The sequence below is a fragment of the Lagenorhynchus albirostris genome, chromosome 19, assembly GCF_949774975.1.
Source record: "Lagenorhynchus albirostris chromosome 19, mLagAlb1.1, whole genome shotgun sequence".
Lineage (NCBI taxonomy): Eukaryota > Metazoa > Chordata > Mammalia > Artiodactyla > Delphinidae > Lagenorhynchus > Lagenorhynchus albirostris.
In genome coordinates this window covers 18,630,814-18,647,043 of record NC_083113.1, presented here as the reverse complement: position 1 = coordinate 18,647,043, position 16,230 = coordinate 18,630,814, and the positions used below count along the sequence as shown (strand labels likewise).

At 47.4% G+C, this 16,230-nt stretch overlaps 2 protein-coding genes across 5 annotated transcripts in view; one reads left to right on the top strand and one right to left on the bottom strand.

The window, feature by feature from the left end:
• The first annotated feature begins 127 nt into the window (after window positions 1-127).
• On the top strand, window positions 128-9,850 carry CEBPG (CCAAT enhancer binding protein gamma). Of its 4 annotated transcripts, XM_060130685.1 has the most exons (3): window positions 128-307; window positions 909-1,097; window positions 6,313-9,850. In XM_060130685.1, exon 3 carries the CDS (start codon window positions 6,402-6,404, stop codon window positions 6,849-6,851), a length of 450 nt encoding a protein of 149 aa, XP_059986668.1. In that variant the 5' UTR covers window positions 128-307; window positions 909-1,097; window positions 6,313-6,401; the 3' UTR covers window positions 6,852-9,850. The 4 variants fall into 4 exon arrangements, with proteins under 4 accessions (XP_059986668.1, XP_059986666.1, XP_059986667.1 ...); XM_060130683.1 differs by lacking the exon at window positions 909-1,097; XM_060130684.1 differs by lacking the exon at window positions 128-307 and having other exon boundaries at window positions 533-1,097.
• Window positions 9,851-12,838: 2,988 nt separating this feature from the next.
• Window positions 12,839-16,230, bottom strand: part of PEPD (peptidase D) — a 114,435-nt gene continuing 111,043 nt past the window's right edge. Inside the window, exons 14-15 of the mRNA XM_060129932.1 lie at window positions 13,779-13,970; window positions 12,839-13,321 (exon numbers count right to left, since the gene is read on the bottom strand). Of these exons, the coding sequence (XP_059985915.1) occupies window positions 13,184-13,321; window positions 13,779-13,970 (330 nt within the window). The 3' untranslated portion in view covers window positions 12,839-13,183. The remainder of the gene's footprint in view (window positions 13,322-13,778; window positions 13,971-16,230) is intronic.

Sequence of the window (16,230 nt, the reverse complement as noted above, 5' to 3'; positions counted from 1 at the left end):
GCCACGTGCCCGCCTCCCGCGGCCAGGCCGCCTGCGATTGGCTGGCAGCGCTGTCCGTCGCGGAGGGAGGGCGCGTCCCCCGCAAGCCGGCGCTCCCATTGGTTATGGCGGCGGCGGTCGCGGCCGGGCGCGCGGCCGCGGCGAGGAGGGGAACCCGGTGGCGCTGGCGGCGGCAGCGGAACGGGCGGAGGCTGCCGGTTTCGTAACCGTCGCTCTGACTCGCGGGCCGCGAGGCCTGGGTCGGGCCGCGCCGTGCGGGGCCGCTGGGAGTGGAGGCCTCTTGGGGGCGGGCGGGTTGGAGGCGCAGGTAAGGAGGCTGCGGGCGGGCTGAGGGAGGAGGAGGAGGAGGCCGCGGCGCCGCCGGCCGCTTGCGTGGGCGCGGCCCCGGCCCGAGGAGACCCGGCCCGGCCCTGGGCGGCCGGCTTGCCGGGAAGGCCCCGCGCGGCCCGCGGCGCGGGCGGCGGCCCCGCGCGGCGTGTGATGCAACCTGCCGGCAACACCCGGCGGGGCCGCTGATCTCATCCTTGGCTCCGGCCCAGCGCCGCGGCGCCACCCGCAGACCCCCGCGCTCCCCCAGCGCCCTTGCTGCCGGCCCGGGACGGGATGCGAGCCGGGCTGTGCCCCCTCCAGAACCCGGCCCTCTGTTTGTGCAACGTGCAGTGTGACCAGCCAGGCTCGTATTGGCCTCTGGGGATAAAGGGTGTTCCCAGAATAGCAGAAGGTGGACGGTATCTTTAGTGCCACCTGGGATATTTCCTGCGCCTGCAAAACTGCTCGGTGTCGGGTAATCGAGAATCCTTTTTAGAAGTTAGTCGAGTAGTCAGGGAAGGCGGTAGAGTTTTAAATATGTGACTTTACACAAATAATATTGTGCTTCCTTATGGAGCTGTGCTTTGAATATCCTTCAGGTGACTGTTGAACACAGGTTGGATGAACGTGCAGCAACCCCGAGTTGACTAGAACAGAAAAGGGCAAAAAAAAGAAGTGCTTCGTTAGTATGCTTGGAGGGAACACAGTAAGGAAAATTGCCAGCAGAGGTGTCTAGATGGAGAGGATGGAAATGCATGTTTGAGGGGAAGGAGAATCTGTTCTTCCAAGTAAGCTCGTGTGTTTTTATTCTTCAGAAGGTTTAATTGCTGGGCTTTCCTCTGGTCTGAAGTTTGTGCTGTCATCTGGCATCTTAAAATGTGTCCGTTTCAGAATGGTTTTAACCTTGGTGGGTTACACAAAAATTGGTAGTTCTCTCTCCCAGTGTACACTCACTCAGTTGAATTCTTATTGGAAGAGATTGTCCTTTAATTCAGATAGGATGTGGGACGCTCAAAGAAACTTTTGAAATAAAATAGTATAAAGGTTTGCTTTACTAAGAAATTCTACATCTAAAAGCCCTTGACAGTTAAAAGTTAAAATCTGGTCAGCTGTTACTACTTGAGTAGTATTTGGGATAAGCTATTAAAGCTGAAGCACTGTTTTGGAAAAACTTAGTGTAAACAAGGCGAAATAATTACAGGATGCTAGTGAGCTGAAGAATTTTTCAGTTCGAGTCCTGCTTCTGGTGGGCACACTTGGTGGATTCAGTCATTTTAATACCTCCCTGAAAAACATAGGTGGAAGCAAAACTTAATATTTTTTCCCCCAGAATATCCTCTAAATTCTCAAGGTCACATCATGACTGTCAGCAAGGTTGTCTGATCTTGGACAGGTGGTTTCATCCCTTGGGATTTAAACAGCAGCTGGTGAGTCCTAGGTAAAGATAAATAGGACCTCATGGGGCTGAGTTTGGTCTTATGGCCTAAGATTGCCTCACGTGATCACAGAAATGGTAAACGCAGGTAGCCACAATTCCAGGTTTATTGTGTATTCTTAGGAGGGGGTGCTTCCATGGGCTCTTATACTGGTAGGTACATTGGTCTCCTGTCTTTTTGGCTTTCCAGACCTATCAGTTAAAAAAGAAAAAAAAAAGAAAAAAGAATTGAGCATGACTCCTTAATAGATGTATATTTATAAACAATGTGTGTGTATTAGTTTGTGTGTGTTGTTAATGGCACTAAAAGTAGAGTAAAAAGATGACATTAAAAAAAGACAAAAGAGCATACATTTTTTTCTCATACTCCAGTGGACCACTTATGTACTCCCTGAAGGGATGTACCCTCCTTCATGGACCCCTGCTTTGGGTCATGAAACCAGCAGTGGCAAATAAATAGAAATCCTGCTCATTTGGGTGTTTGTTAACTTTGCTTACCTTCACTTCACTTGTAGTACAGAGTTGTCAGACCCTGGCAACATATGTCTAAGAACTTGAGGTTATGGGAAGTATAACTGGGCAAAATGGAAAATAAAGGTTCTCTACTGATATGAAGCAAAGACCAGACAAGAATGATGTTCACTGTATAGGCTGGGGGCTAGAAGTAGCAAATGTTTTAATTTTCCTGTGTACCATTAAGAAAGATGAGGAACTTTAGGTGGTGAGACCATAATATCTTAGTAACAGTCTTGATTTAATTATGGTTGTTATAAGAGATTTTAATGCTAGAGAATCTCATTTTTATGTAAGACATTTGTAAAAATAAGTGTTTTGTTTTAGGCTTTTGAGGCTGTATTCAACAGATATTTCTTGAGCACCACCGCTAGATGCTGGGCATATGGTGATAAAGACAGAGTTCTGTCTCTAGTTTAGTCTACAGGGAGGCACACTATCGAGCTGGCATTGACCAAGAAACTGGGGGAACAAATTGGGCAGAAGCACAAAGAAAAGATAATGTGCAGGCAGAGGAGGCTGTGCCCCTGAGAGATGATGTCAGCCTGAGGTAATTCTGTGGCATTGAGATGGAGACGCATAGTAGAGGTGAGGTGTTTTGGGGGGGTGGGGGGTGGGTAGAATTGTCAGATACCAGTGATTTGAACAGATTTGGAATAAGGGACAAACATCTGAATATTTTGGAGTGTAGACCTTCGTTGAGGAAATTGGAGTTAAAAATTTATTTGGGGCGGCAGGGGAGGAATATCTGGTTGTACACATGTGAAGAAAATGACAAGAGGGTTAGGAAAATCCTTGAGAGGTTTATTTTCCCAAGTGAAACTTGAGAAAATTTTCATTTTGTTTTACTCATTTTAACGTTTTGAGTTGTCACTGTGTCATTGATTTGAACGAACATTACTTGAATTAAGGAATTTGAATTTAAAAAATGTTACCCACTCAGTCCACCTTTCTTAAGGTCCATGGTTGATTTGTAGCAGTGGCTGTCAAACTTCAGTGTCATCAGAATCACTTGGAGGTCCTGTTAAAACAAGATCGCCCAGCCCTATTCCTAGAGCTCCTGATTCCTAGGTCTGGGGCAGCCCGAGAATTTGCATTTCTAACAAGGTGATGCTGCTGCTGCTGCCGCCGGTTCAGGGACCACACTTTGAGAACCACTGCTTTTCAGTTTTTATCCTGCTTCCTGCTTGAATGATTCACAGCAAGGAAACGAGGTGCCACTCTGCTTCCTGGAGACTGAACTTTGGAATAGTATTTGTTCACATAGGAGCCAGACTTTCATTTAGGGTTGAATATCCAGGTTTGAAATAAACTTATTTTCTTTTTGTGCATTGTAGGTGCTCAGTAAATGTTAGTGGAAGAAACAAAAGCACAGATAACTGTGTAAACTAAAATATGTAACTTATAGAGGCAGCTGTTTTGCTCAGTGTAAAAAACAAAATTGATAATATGTTTGGCGTTAAGTCTTAGACCACTTAGCTCTGACCCCCTTTCCTTAGTGGATAGCTCTTCACTTTAAGAGCTACTTTATTGGCTTGTCTTCGGTTGGAGAACTTAAAAAACAAAAAACAATTGGAGTTCTTTTTATTATCTCCAAGTTTCCTTTTCTTACATTTTTACCAGTTTGATGATTACTCTTTGTTTTACAAGCCGAAGGACTCATTTTCAAAACCTTGCCTACTGTGTTCAGCCTACTACCTTGAGTCAGACGGAGGTAAAAGAGCCCTTCCCTGTTCCGGTATCTTTTTTTTTTTTTTTCTTTTTATTTGCGGTACGCGGGCCTCTCACTGTTGTGGCCTCTCCCGTTGCGGGGCACAGGCTCCGGACGTGCAGGCTCAGCGGCCATGGCTCACGGGCCCAGCCGCTCCGCGGCATGTGGGATCTTCCCGGACCGGGGCATGAACCCGTGTCCCCTGCATCGGCAGGTGGACTCTCAACCACTGCGCCACCAGGGAAGCCCTCCGGTATCTGAGAACAAAAATGAGCATGAACATCACTAAATTTGGAGGCTATAATAAGAGTTTTTGGTGACTGAAGTTCGTGGTATATTGTCAAAGTCAGAAGGCATTTTACCATTTTACGTCCCTCATTTGCAGATGGGGAAATCGAGGCTCACAGAGGGAAGGGATATGTCCAAAGTGAAACAGGGCAAGTCAGAGCCAAGACAAGAACTGACTTGGTTCCTGGTTTGTACTTCTTTGGATCATTGTTACCTCTGAGTTTATTAGAGAGTAGCTTTAAAGACTAAAAACCTAATTGACATATAAAACATAAAAAAGAAGATAAATAAGATGAACATAATCATGATTGTTGAGATATTCCCAGGAGACATGGTAAACAAGTTCATAAAAATTGAGTAAACACTTTTCACTTCATACCAAATAGATAAGCAATGGTATAGACGACCTTTAACACTATTAGTGGTAAGTGTAGCTCAAATTATACTGAACTGCCACTTTTTAACTGGAAGAAAAAATAGGCAACATGATAAATTATCAAGGGAAATGTGAAATATCCATTACTGAAGATAGACTTGGAGTAGATATCCATCATGGTTTTGGAAGGAAGCTTTTGGTGTTTCCTTAGCACTGAAGTGAGAACAGATGACCGGCTAGCTCAGGGCTGCCTGTGTGGCTTGAAAAAACAATGGAAAGTAATGACATATGGCCTTTTTAAAAGCAAAGATTTTTAAAAAGCAGACCAGTAAATGGTGTTTATACAGAAATGCCTAGCTAAAGGTTTGGGTGAAGCTACTGGTGTTTACTAACTGAGCTTTGCTTAAGAACTGTAAGGTGTACTCATTTGAGGCAGTTCATAATTCTGGCTGCAGGTTTTTTTTCCACTGATGCAGTTTTAGCAGTTTTGTGAGAAGAGAACGGGATAGTTTTATGGTTCCTAACACTGCTTTCTCAGTTTCCAAGAGTGCTGTGACTTCTTGGTGGGCACGCTTCACTCAGCTTAGTTTGCCTTGAAGTGGCCTCACGATGATAGGATAGGTCTGCTTTTGACACATCTTGAGGCAGTTGTAGCGAACTGGTTGAATTCATAGTAATCCAAATATGACTAGTTCTGAAACTGTGACTTCATTTCTACGGGCAGCACTGCCTCAATATTTCAGAATTGGCGTTTCCTCTGTGCTCCTTGAGCAGTGTCAAGTGGGTGCAGGCGCTGCAGCTGCTCTGGCTCTTGGTCCAGCCTGAGTCCCAGTGCTTGCACCTCCTTGGATGCATCATCAGGGCTTTTGTTTCTTTCCTTGTGGTTTTAGGCTGACTGTGTTTAGATGTGTTTACTAATTATGTCGAGAATTTAAAAAACACTGTGAGAAGCATGATGGGATGGGGAAGCAAATTGGGTATCTCAGAGCTCCTAAATCTGTGATCCAAGAAACTAACTTAAAAAAATCTCTGTAAACTACTCTCATTTGAAGTCATTGAAAAAAATAAAAACAAGCAAAAAACACCTTTTCAAAATATCCTGTAAAGATTCTTACGCTCTGGGAGAGAAGTCAAGTCCTTGATGACTCAGTCTCTGCATATTAGAGTAAGGACCATGCGGAGATCGTAGTGCAGTGCTTCCTGATGAGCACTGGAGACTGGGCTGGGCGCTCTGCTCCAGCCTTCTACTTTGACTTGAGCCAACAGTTGAAACTTTTTCCCTCTTTTATTGCAGGGTCTCTCCTATCATAATTGAACTCATAGTGTTTAAACCAAACATAGCACATTTCTCTCTTGCAGATTGCCAAGTGCTATTGGTTCATATGTGCTACCTAATTAGTGGTATTCTTTTGTTTTTCCTCCCATTTTTGATAACAAGCACAGATGGGCAGTACCCTCAGGGGTTCAGGTGGGTTGAATTTGGCCGTATGGTGCGTCTGTATTAACTTACCTCTCTAAATTACGTGACTTAGACTTCTGAAACATTGGAGCAGTTGGCAGTTGTCATAGACTTTTCTCAGCATAATCAATTAATATTGGCCTGCTAGTAGGTACATGCAAGTTTAATGTTATTTTATCTTGTCATTTCAAATATTTTAATGCAGTTTATTTTTTAACTAGGTACATGTGAAGATTTCTTGGCAGATCAAACCATTGATCACCTTGTCTTCATTTCTACTTGTTCTGTGTTGACAAAGGAGCGTGCCCAAATGAGCAAGGTATCACAGCAGAACACTACCCCGGGAGTGAATGGAATAAGTGTCATCCATACTCAGGCTCATGCCAGCGGCTTACAGCAGGTTCCTCAGCTGGTGCCCGCCGGCCCTGGGGGCGGAGGCAAAGCTGTGCCTCCGAGCAAGCAGAGCAAAAAGAGTTTGCCCGTGGATCGCAGCAGTGACGAGTATCGCCAGCGCAGAGAGAGGAACAACATGGCGGTGAAAAAGAGCCGGTTGAAAAGCAAGCAGAAAGCGCAGGATACGCTGCAGAGAGTGAATCAGCTCAAGGAAGAGAATGAACGGTTGGAAGCAAAAATTAAATTGCTGACTAAGGAATTAAGTGTACTGAAAGATTTATTTCTTGAGCATGCACACAACCTCGCAGATAATGTGCAACCCAGTAGCACTGAAAATACGACAGATTCTGATAATGCAGGACAGTAGACCTCACCCCTTTCAAACGTCACAACTTGTGGCTTGAACGTTAAAGGTGTGACTACCTACACTACTCATACCAGCGGCTGAATCTCCATTATTCAAAGATCCATTGAAGGTTGTTTTCTAGAATCAGCACTGAAGAGTTGATTAGCTAAAAATGTTAGCCATATAATTTGAATATCTGGTTTTAAATGATAAGGATTTTTGTGGGGATAAAAAACAGTTTTAAAGGTATATGGTAAAAAAAAAAAAAAATGCCCTGGAGCTTGATGTTCTTAATAAATCCTGACTTCCCAAGAAATGTTTCTTTTCTAGGTTGACAAAAGGAATGGGGAACTGGCAAGTCATGCAGAAGGGTCTTGGTTTTCATAGATACGGTTAATTGGATGAAAGAAAGTTGAATGCCATCTCTCTTTATCTATGTGTGACTTTTTCCTAAATTATGTATTAAAAATGCTTAGAGCTATAGAAACCAATCACTTTATAATTTGGAGTGATTTTATGTATAGCATAAACCTTGTTTTAGCATAATTAGTACCATTTTCCCCGGCAAGTACAAGTTTTTGAATAGTGATGTCAGGTTAAGTAAAGAAACTCCATTGCATTTTAAAGGCAGTATGCAGCCAACTGGCTTAAAAATATAAATAGCATTTAGGAAGCAAATAGTTTTTTAAAAGTAAAAGCAAAGCATTTGGGATACCTTTGGGTTATTGCATTGGCATTATTTTGTTAAAATTAAAAAAACAACTCAGTGGTTTAGAGAAACTTATGTACCAAAATTTTAGTTTCTGCAGATGCTAGTAAAGTAAGCATTTTGTTTTTTAACATACCATTTGGACAGCCAAGTTAGTAGACAAAACGTCTTAACAGTTTATGGCCACACAAGTTACCCATTAGGATTTTGAATATTAATTTCAGCAGGTAGTTTCTCCTGTGTTCAGATACATTGCAGTGGGGCTGTGGTTTTTAAAAGCAAAAATTTCTTGTGAACCATCACTTGGTATTTGATCTTAAACAACTGATTATTAGAAAAATACATCATCAACTCCATGCCATTTCCCAAAATAATAGTCTAAGAAAACTTGAAAGTGTAAGGTTTAACCTTTAATTTATTTCACTTAAACACATCGTTTTATATTGTTTTTGCGACATTTTCTAGCTAGTGGGCTGTTCTTCCAGACTTTTGTACCACTTTTTATTCATTTGTATGCATTTATGTCCCATAAATTATTTTAGCAAGAAAATACTGATAAAACTCAGGATATTGACATTTTTGTTAAGACTAAAAAGTGGCAGTCACTGAAGATGGAAATCTCTAGGGTCTGGCTTATATAAGTGTTGGTAGTTTTGATTGTCCTTGTTGACTTTTTTTTTTTTTTTTTTAAAGAACAATTCTAGCTCAAATTTGTGTTTTTCTCTTTTTTTGGTTTTTGCTTTTGGGTGACCTAGGCTGGTGACAAGAGACTGAGTCACATCAGATTAAAAAGTTACCAGGTATCTTATTTGAACATGGTCATTTTGGGCCACATTGTTGTTTCCTACTAGGACCTGGGACAGTGTAACCAGGATGTAACTCAAGTTGCACCCTTGGGTTGGTGGAAGAGTGCTGTCTGTGCCCTTCTGGGCGGAAGAAGACATCACAGTGCCCTGCAACTCAGCAAAGCCATTATTAAAGGCCAAGAGTCCCTTCTGCATGTGACAAGAGCCCTGTATTGTTCCATGAGAGTGACTGTCCCAGGACGGTTAACTCCCTATAGATCCAGGAGACAGGATAGGGCTTCCTGTTAGGGTCCAACATTGGTTTACTGTGGTTGGAGTACGGATCTACTTGTAGGTTGATAGATGTTTGAAACAACTAACTAGGAGATACCCACAGAATCCTACTGAATCTTTAATAGCACCTCACTGGAGATGCAGTTAGGTCACTTGAATCTTTAAGCACCTATAAGAGGTGCTACAGACATTTTAAATCTCTTATTTACTAAACAATATCTTTCAGAAATGGTTGTCCCCATGGAATTTATTGTTACCAATTATGTGAATTGACTTAACTCTCTTGGAAAAGAAGCTTTAGGGAAATCATCAGGTATGTACTCAATTATTTCAAATAAGAAAATAAGATTGTACCTTTTGGAAAAATTCAGGCTTTCCTTTTACCTATGCAAATCAAAACTAGCACCAGCAGTCATGCATAGAACAGAAATGTTAACCGTTGTCTTGACTATCTCACTGAAGTGTTTGGGAATGAAAGTTTTTAGTTTGATAGATTTAACAGTATAAAATGGAGGGAAACCAAGTATGGGGAATGGGTAAGTTTGGGAATTGTATATGACTTCTGTAACTTTTGTCCTGTAGGTTACATATGAACCATTAGGATATGATCTGCCTTTGCTGGCAGGTCTAGTGATTTAGGAATTAGGCTTTAGTATAAATTTCTAGCTGCATGTGAGTCTTCCGGGATGGGTGTTTTCTGACAGGTCTTGGCTGCAGGTGGTGCGATCCAACAGTTCTTCCTGCTGTCTGGCCCCTTTTAGTTACTGGGATGTGAGCTCAGTTACTTTGGACATTCTTACCAAGAAGTAGTAAGATTTTAATAAAATATGACCAGATTTTTGAAATTCAGGTCACGAGTGTGAAATTCTCAAATTTACATAAGTAGAAGTATGTACAATTTAATGTTTGGTGTTACAACAAAGGAAATCGTAGCAGCTTTTGATGTTTCTTGATCCCCCTTAGAGGGCTTGAAGCTTTGTACCTGAACAACCCAGTTAAAACACTCAAGAGTGTTTTTGATGCCTTAGAAATAGGAAAAAATTTTTTGTTTGACAAAAGCTAGGAAGGAAGAAAGTCCGTCCTATAGCTGTTAGATCTGCCTCTCAGGAAGAAGTACCTAACTTGTTCTTTTTGTTCCTGGCTTTCCTCAGTTTGTGAGATTACTCTATTTTTTTAAATATAATTTTATTTCTTTCAGTGAATTTGAAATAAAAATAACTTTGGAATAATGACTGTATTTCATTGTGGGTTTCTTTATGTTAGATACCAAGAATGTAGTGCAAATGTTGACCAGCTCTGAGGAGCAGGCAGATGCCCTGCTGCCTTTCTGTTCCCAGCCCAGGGCGGGGGGTGAGGTGGGCATGGGGGCAGGCAGAGGCACTGTTGTCCCAAGTCTAGACTTCCCTTAATGATAGGAACCTAGTTTGCTCTGAATTTAGAATGCCTTTCAGTAATATTCTTTGTCCCCTAGTCTAGTGTAGAAATGTATACCAGAATAGAGGAAGCAATAACTCGCATCCTGCTTAGACAGCTGACGTCTCAGAGTGTGGTCTCCACCTACAGAGTGGTAGGAAATAAGTTCTGAGGCTTTGAGGTTGACGGAATGTCAAAGTAAAGCCTTTCCCCTAACGGTACAGTTTATAGTATGTGCGTCGTGCGTCGTCTTCGTTTACACAATGCCATAGGGTGTCTGTCGAAATGAATTCATACATAAGAGTCCGAGAAGCTGATTTGAGTGTTTCAAGGGAAAATGCCATAGATACTTGTCTTCTGTGATCCTTCAGTGACTTTCGTGTCTTGGGAAATAGATTTCTATCTATTGCATCTTGGTGAAAATTGTAGTACGGTAATTATTTCTGTGGGTAATACGTCCCATTTCATTTTTATGAATTAGTTGTAATTTAAAATCCAGGGAACTTTATATCGACGTGATTGTGAGGGTGCTGGCTCTCTTTCAGTAAAAGCACTTTAGACCTACTGCTCTTTGGCTGCCTGTGAGTATCTGAAGAGTTCATATGCGTTTTACACGTACTCAGAGGAGAGCAGCAACCCTGAATATCCTTTGACTGCAACATCCCACTCCTCCCAGAGCTGTAGACCTGAAGGTTGTGCAGGGGTGTCCAGAGAACCGGGCGCGAGGCTGGCACACGTCACACTTTTCTGCAGCCCAGTTACCCGAGTCTTGTTTGCTCTGAAGCAGCTGTTGGAGCCAGGTGCCTTTGTACATCACCACCGTTCAGTTCTGCCTCCTAAATGAATCCTGTGACATTTGCTTCACCTCCCCTTCCCCACCTTGTGCAGAGCCATCACCCTCTTTTGCCTGGCTTCTGTCTTCCTGGACCGTTGCACGCTCTCCAGAACCTTCATGGTTCTCCGGTGCACTCCGTGCGAGACCCAGTCTCCGCGGGATGTGGCTCTGCTCGTGCTGCCTTCATTCCCCTCCACCCTCCTGCATCACTTTGCTTTGGCTGCAGGGCTCTTCTCAGCACTTTTTAGCCCAGGGCCGGCTGCCTTAGGACAGCTCCTTACGTCTGGAATGCTTTATCTCCTCTTGCTTTTTCACTTCCCTCCCTTCCCGTCAGCCCCCCTGGCTTTCTAGATAAGGTCAATCCTGTTACTTTCCTTCTTGGCACGTTCTAACGTTTGAGATGATCTATTTGTGCGTGTTTAAGGGGAAGCCTCTCTCAGGAGACTGGGCTCTGAGAGCAGGCGTCATGTCTTTATGCCACGTTGGTACATAGCAGATGCTCATTTCTTGAACGAATACCTAGATCTTTCCTGGTTTCGGAAGAGCTTTCGGCACTGTATGGCTTTCTGGAAGGGTCTCTAATATATTTCTGAAGCTGTACAAATTTCTGCAGAATTTGGAGACTTAGGAATTGGACCATTCTCTAGAGCATGGGGCACAGTAGGTGGCTACTGTGGTTCCCTGAGACCTGTACCTGCAAAGAATGCCTTTGACTCGCCTACCTGGGCCCAAGCAGCCAGTTCTGTCCCCAGTGTCCTTCTCGGACAAACAGCATTTAGTTCCTGAGATTTCTCCCTGTTCTTTCCTGTCGACCTGATAATCAGAGCAAACATTTATGTGAAATGGGCAGTCTTGGTATAAAACGTCTAAAGGAGAGGAAGGAGAAAGATGTGTGTGTTTTTTAGTTAACACAGCTAAACTAAACTGTCTACTTAGAGTTCCAACCTAACTTTTATAACTTTAACTGTTTTTATCCTGGGGGTGGGGGAACCTGAAACCCTGCGCACTAGAGCATGGCTCGCAGATACAGCTGGGGGAGAGAAGGATTTGGCAAACTCAGACTCCTGACCCGCAGGCGATCATTACTCAAACTGCTTAATACCACAGATAACTTAGGGAATATATCTGCGCACCAGGAGGACACCTTAAAAGATGGTATGTAAATCTAAGAGGTAAGAAAAAGACAAATGGTGATTTGAAACTAATGCTGCTTTAATGTGGCCACATCACGAGCACTTCTGTGTTACTGCCATAGGAAGAAATCAGTTTACTCAACTCTTCACTGACTTCAGCGGTCTCTGGCTTGGGCTACAGAGGTTCCCCACCCTATTAAGGTTTCATCTCTGACGTCCGTCCTTCTCACCTGCCCTTCACCTTGGCTCGGATGGAGAGAACCCTAGAATGGTGTGCAGAATTCTCGAAGCCCGCTGCAGGGGTGGGGGCGGTTCTGTGGGACCGTGGGAGAGGTGGGCAGGCAGAGGAAGGCCAGGTGTTCTGCCACTGGCAGGGACTGGGCCCAGGTGGCCCTGGATGGCTCCACAGCCTCAGAGTGGAGTTCAGCCAGTGGGCTTCCACTTAGGGGAGACAAATGGACTCGGCCGACGTGGAAGGAACCAGAAAGCTCACCTTTGCCATGGTGCTGCCTTAGGCGGCAGTGTCTCTCAAACAAACAGATGCTGGCTTTGCTAGCCTGTCCCGCATGAGAAGGAAATCACAGACAAGGAATCTGCGAGTCTCATGTTGTCGATAACTGTACCTTAAGGGCTGCGTAATTCTGCCCCCCTTCGGAAATCCAGCTTTGAGGCAGTAACCGTACCAAAAAGGCTTCCTGCTCTACAGCCCTCTTCACGTGGGCAGAGGCCCAGCCCCACCTATGCCCAGACTCCCGGGTCTCTGCAGGGCCAGTTTCCAGGTCTAACCCTGCAGTGCTCACCTGCGAAGGGACAAATGGAGAGGGAGCCGGGCACAAAGGTCCATTTTAGGAAATCTTTTATTGCAAATTCCATTCCGTGTACTGATTTTGAGAGAAAACACGAGAAAGGCATCTTTCCTGAGCAGCATACAAGTGACGGCAAGATACACATTTAGTTGCTAGTGAAGAACAGGATTTTTCAAAATAACGGGATAATTGAAAATTAGCATTTTAAAAGCCGCTGTCTAAGAACAGATTAAGGGTGTGATCCCACAGAAGGTTAATAAAAAAGTTTCTCCCTGGGAAACAGCATATTTGGTGTGATCAAAGCCGAGGCCGCATGTCTGAGCACCGCTGGGGGCCAACCGCCAGGCCGCCGTCCATGAGGTGAGCTTGCCCGGGGCTCTACTTTGGGCCAGAGAAGGGAGCAAAGGCCTTGTCACGGCCTGCCATGCATTCTTCAACCTCTTCCACTGTGCGGGGCACACAGGTCAGCAGCTCCATGCCACTGTCCGTCACCACGACGTCCTCCTCGATCCGGACCTGGTCAGAACGACACGCTCGTTATTTCTGAGCTGGCCTCACACGCTAAGTTTGAGGGTTGGGCCCGACGGCTCCAGGCTGACCCCCGCCGAGAGGGAAGAGCCCTTTCTGAGGAGTGGTCAGTACTGCCGGGGGCGGGGGGCTGGCCTCAAGGCCTCTGTGGGCAGCTGCTGGGAAGAAGGCGCCTCCCACAGGGGCCTGCTCGTGCCACCTGCCCACCCTGGCCTTGCCCCTTGCCCGGTGGCTGGGAGCCCCTGGAGTGGGCAGGGGTTTTGTAGGAATCTGAGTTGCTTGTGTTGAGGGCTGAGGCTCCTGTTAGGTGACAGACCATGAGAAAGGATAAGCCAGGTCCCTCTCCAGTGAGGACGTCAAGACTGTGCCTCCTGTCCTGGAGGACAAAGAGGTGACACGCAGCAAGGAGCAAGGGAGCAAGGACGCGGGGCCCACCAGCACTCACCCCGCCAAAACCACGGAAGCGTCGCAGGACCTCGCGGTTAAAGAAGCAGGCGCGGGCTGGGTCAGCCAGGGCCTCGTCCAGGAGGTGGTCAATGAAGTAGATGCCGGGCTCCACAGTGAGCACCATGCCCGGCTCCAGGTGCCGAGCGGTGCGCAGGTGCCGCAGGCCGGGCTCGTCCACCCGGTCCACGCCCTGGGGGAGAGGACAGTGAGGGGGATCCAGGAGGGCGCAGCCCCAGCCCAGGGCCACCGCATCGGTGGGAGGACGATGGAAACAGGTGAGCGTGCGGGGCACCCGCCCTGCCCGTGCAGGCGTCCACACGTGGGGCCCGGCTCGGCCCCACGGGTCCCCCTGGAGCTGCAGGAGGCTCTGTGACCATGGGGGTCTCCAGCCCAGACTCAGCCTTGCTGTGTTGTCCACGGCACTCCAGATAAAACCCTCCGCTCTCTGCACGCTCCCCTAGATTTCTCACATCCCTGCCCCTGTTTCTCCTCAGAACCGTGCCCCGTGGACACCCGTGCGCACACACCCAGGTCACGCTGCCCCTGCTGGCCCATGGGGCTGGCTGGGGGTCCGGCTGCCTCAACCAGGCCCTCTCCCCACGAGAGGAACAGTAGAAGCCAAACTTGTGCAGCTTTTAAGAAGGCCTGCGGGGCCTCCCAGGCTGCGCGCTTTCTTCTAGGCAGCTCAGGTGGAAACCAGCCCCAGAAGTGCTGGACCTGGGTCCCCCTACAAGCCAAGTCCTACGTTTTCCACGTGGCCTTCCAGGAGGAGGGACAGGTGCTGTCGGCAGGGCGGGCCGTCAGTACGAGCCCTGGCTCGTGTGTGCACAAACACACGCTCACCCCGTGTGCATGGCCTGGGGGTGCGGGCCCCAAGAAGCGCACGTGGGCAGCTCCACACCATGCCCGTGTGCTGGGCCCCCACTGACCCATGGGGACCGGCTCTCAGCCCTGCAGGGGCACCGCCCCCCCCCACCAACACTCACATGGGCGTGGCCACCGGGGCCATGAGGGCAGGTGGTACCTAGGACACTTGCAGAAATCTCCCTGCCTTCCCCAGGTCCCAGAGGCACCCATCCATCCCTTGGCCAAGGCCTGTGAGTGAGTGGGGCAGCAGGCAAGCTTTCTGGTCGGGCTCTGAGCTTGCCCTGCCCCGCTCGCAGCTCTCCCCTGGAAGCCCAGCTGCTGGAGATGGAGCTGTCATTTCTGACTGTTTGGGGGCCAAGAACATCAGACTTCAATTAGTGGTTCATGTAAGGTAACCAGAAACGGGCTGGCTCAGCCTCCATCCACGGCTGGGCACAGCAGGGAAGGCTGTGAGCGTGGTTCCATGAGGGCGGGGACAGCGGGGCGTGTAGAAACTGGTACGCGCAGCCGCCCTGACCTGGTGTGAGTCAGGCTGGGACGGAGGTGATGAGGGGACACTAAGGCCCTGTGACCCCTGATGGGTCATGCTCTGGGCCCAGAAGCCTGTCTGGTGTGGTACCTGACCCCAAAACACTACTATGTGCCTGGAGGAGCTAGGCAGGAAGGCAGGGGACATAGAAGGGCACAGTCTGGGATGACAGTCCCTGTGCTCAGGTGGGAGGTGCTGGTGGGGCGGGGCGGGGCCCTGTCTCCTGCCATCTGAAGCCCCGTGCCTGCCCCTGGGCAGCCCCTCCTGTCCCTTCCCTTCATGCTGCCCCCCAGGTGCCGTCACCTCCTCTCTACCACAAGGTTGTCAAAGCCAGGGGCCTGGCGGAGGCAGAGACTGACAAAGTCCCCCTGACCTCCTTGGTCACCGTGGGCTCCCTGCTGCCCCAGAGCTGTGTACCGAGGGTGGAGGGTCTGCTCCAACTTGTACAGACAGCCTTCCCTCCGGAAGATTTCAGGACCACGACTCAGACTGGGGGTGAGGGGAGCATGGAAGGGATCCCGTGGGGCATAGGAGAATGTGTGTGCCCCAGCCCACTGACCATGACCCCCCACCCCCCTTCAGAGCGCTAGCTCTCGGGAGTCTGCCCTATGGGGTCCACCAGTAACGGCCAGATCAGGGCTGGGAGAAGGATGGAGGCCGAGCTGAGTGGGGAGAAGACCCCTAAAAGGGAAGCAGCTGAGCGCCCAGCCCCTCGGGCCCGGGGACTTCAGCCTTGTTGGGGCTCAGGGGCCCCTGCCCATGCTGGGTCCACGCTGGCTTCTGCCTGGGCTCAGGGCTCAACGGGGCCTCAACTTTACTGGGCTCCTGGCAGAAGAGACCCAGATGTGTCTATAGGCCTGAAATAAAACAAATGACTTTTATAGGAAAAGCCATATTTTTTCCACAATGTTTATCTGTCAGAAGAATAGACTCCGAGCACAAAGGACTGCTTACTGGAAAAGATGAAAACAGTTTGCTGCCAATTTTCTCTGGTGGAAAAAAAGTGCTTTGGAGACTAATGAATAACGAACCTCAGTTAACAATGTCTGGAAGG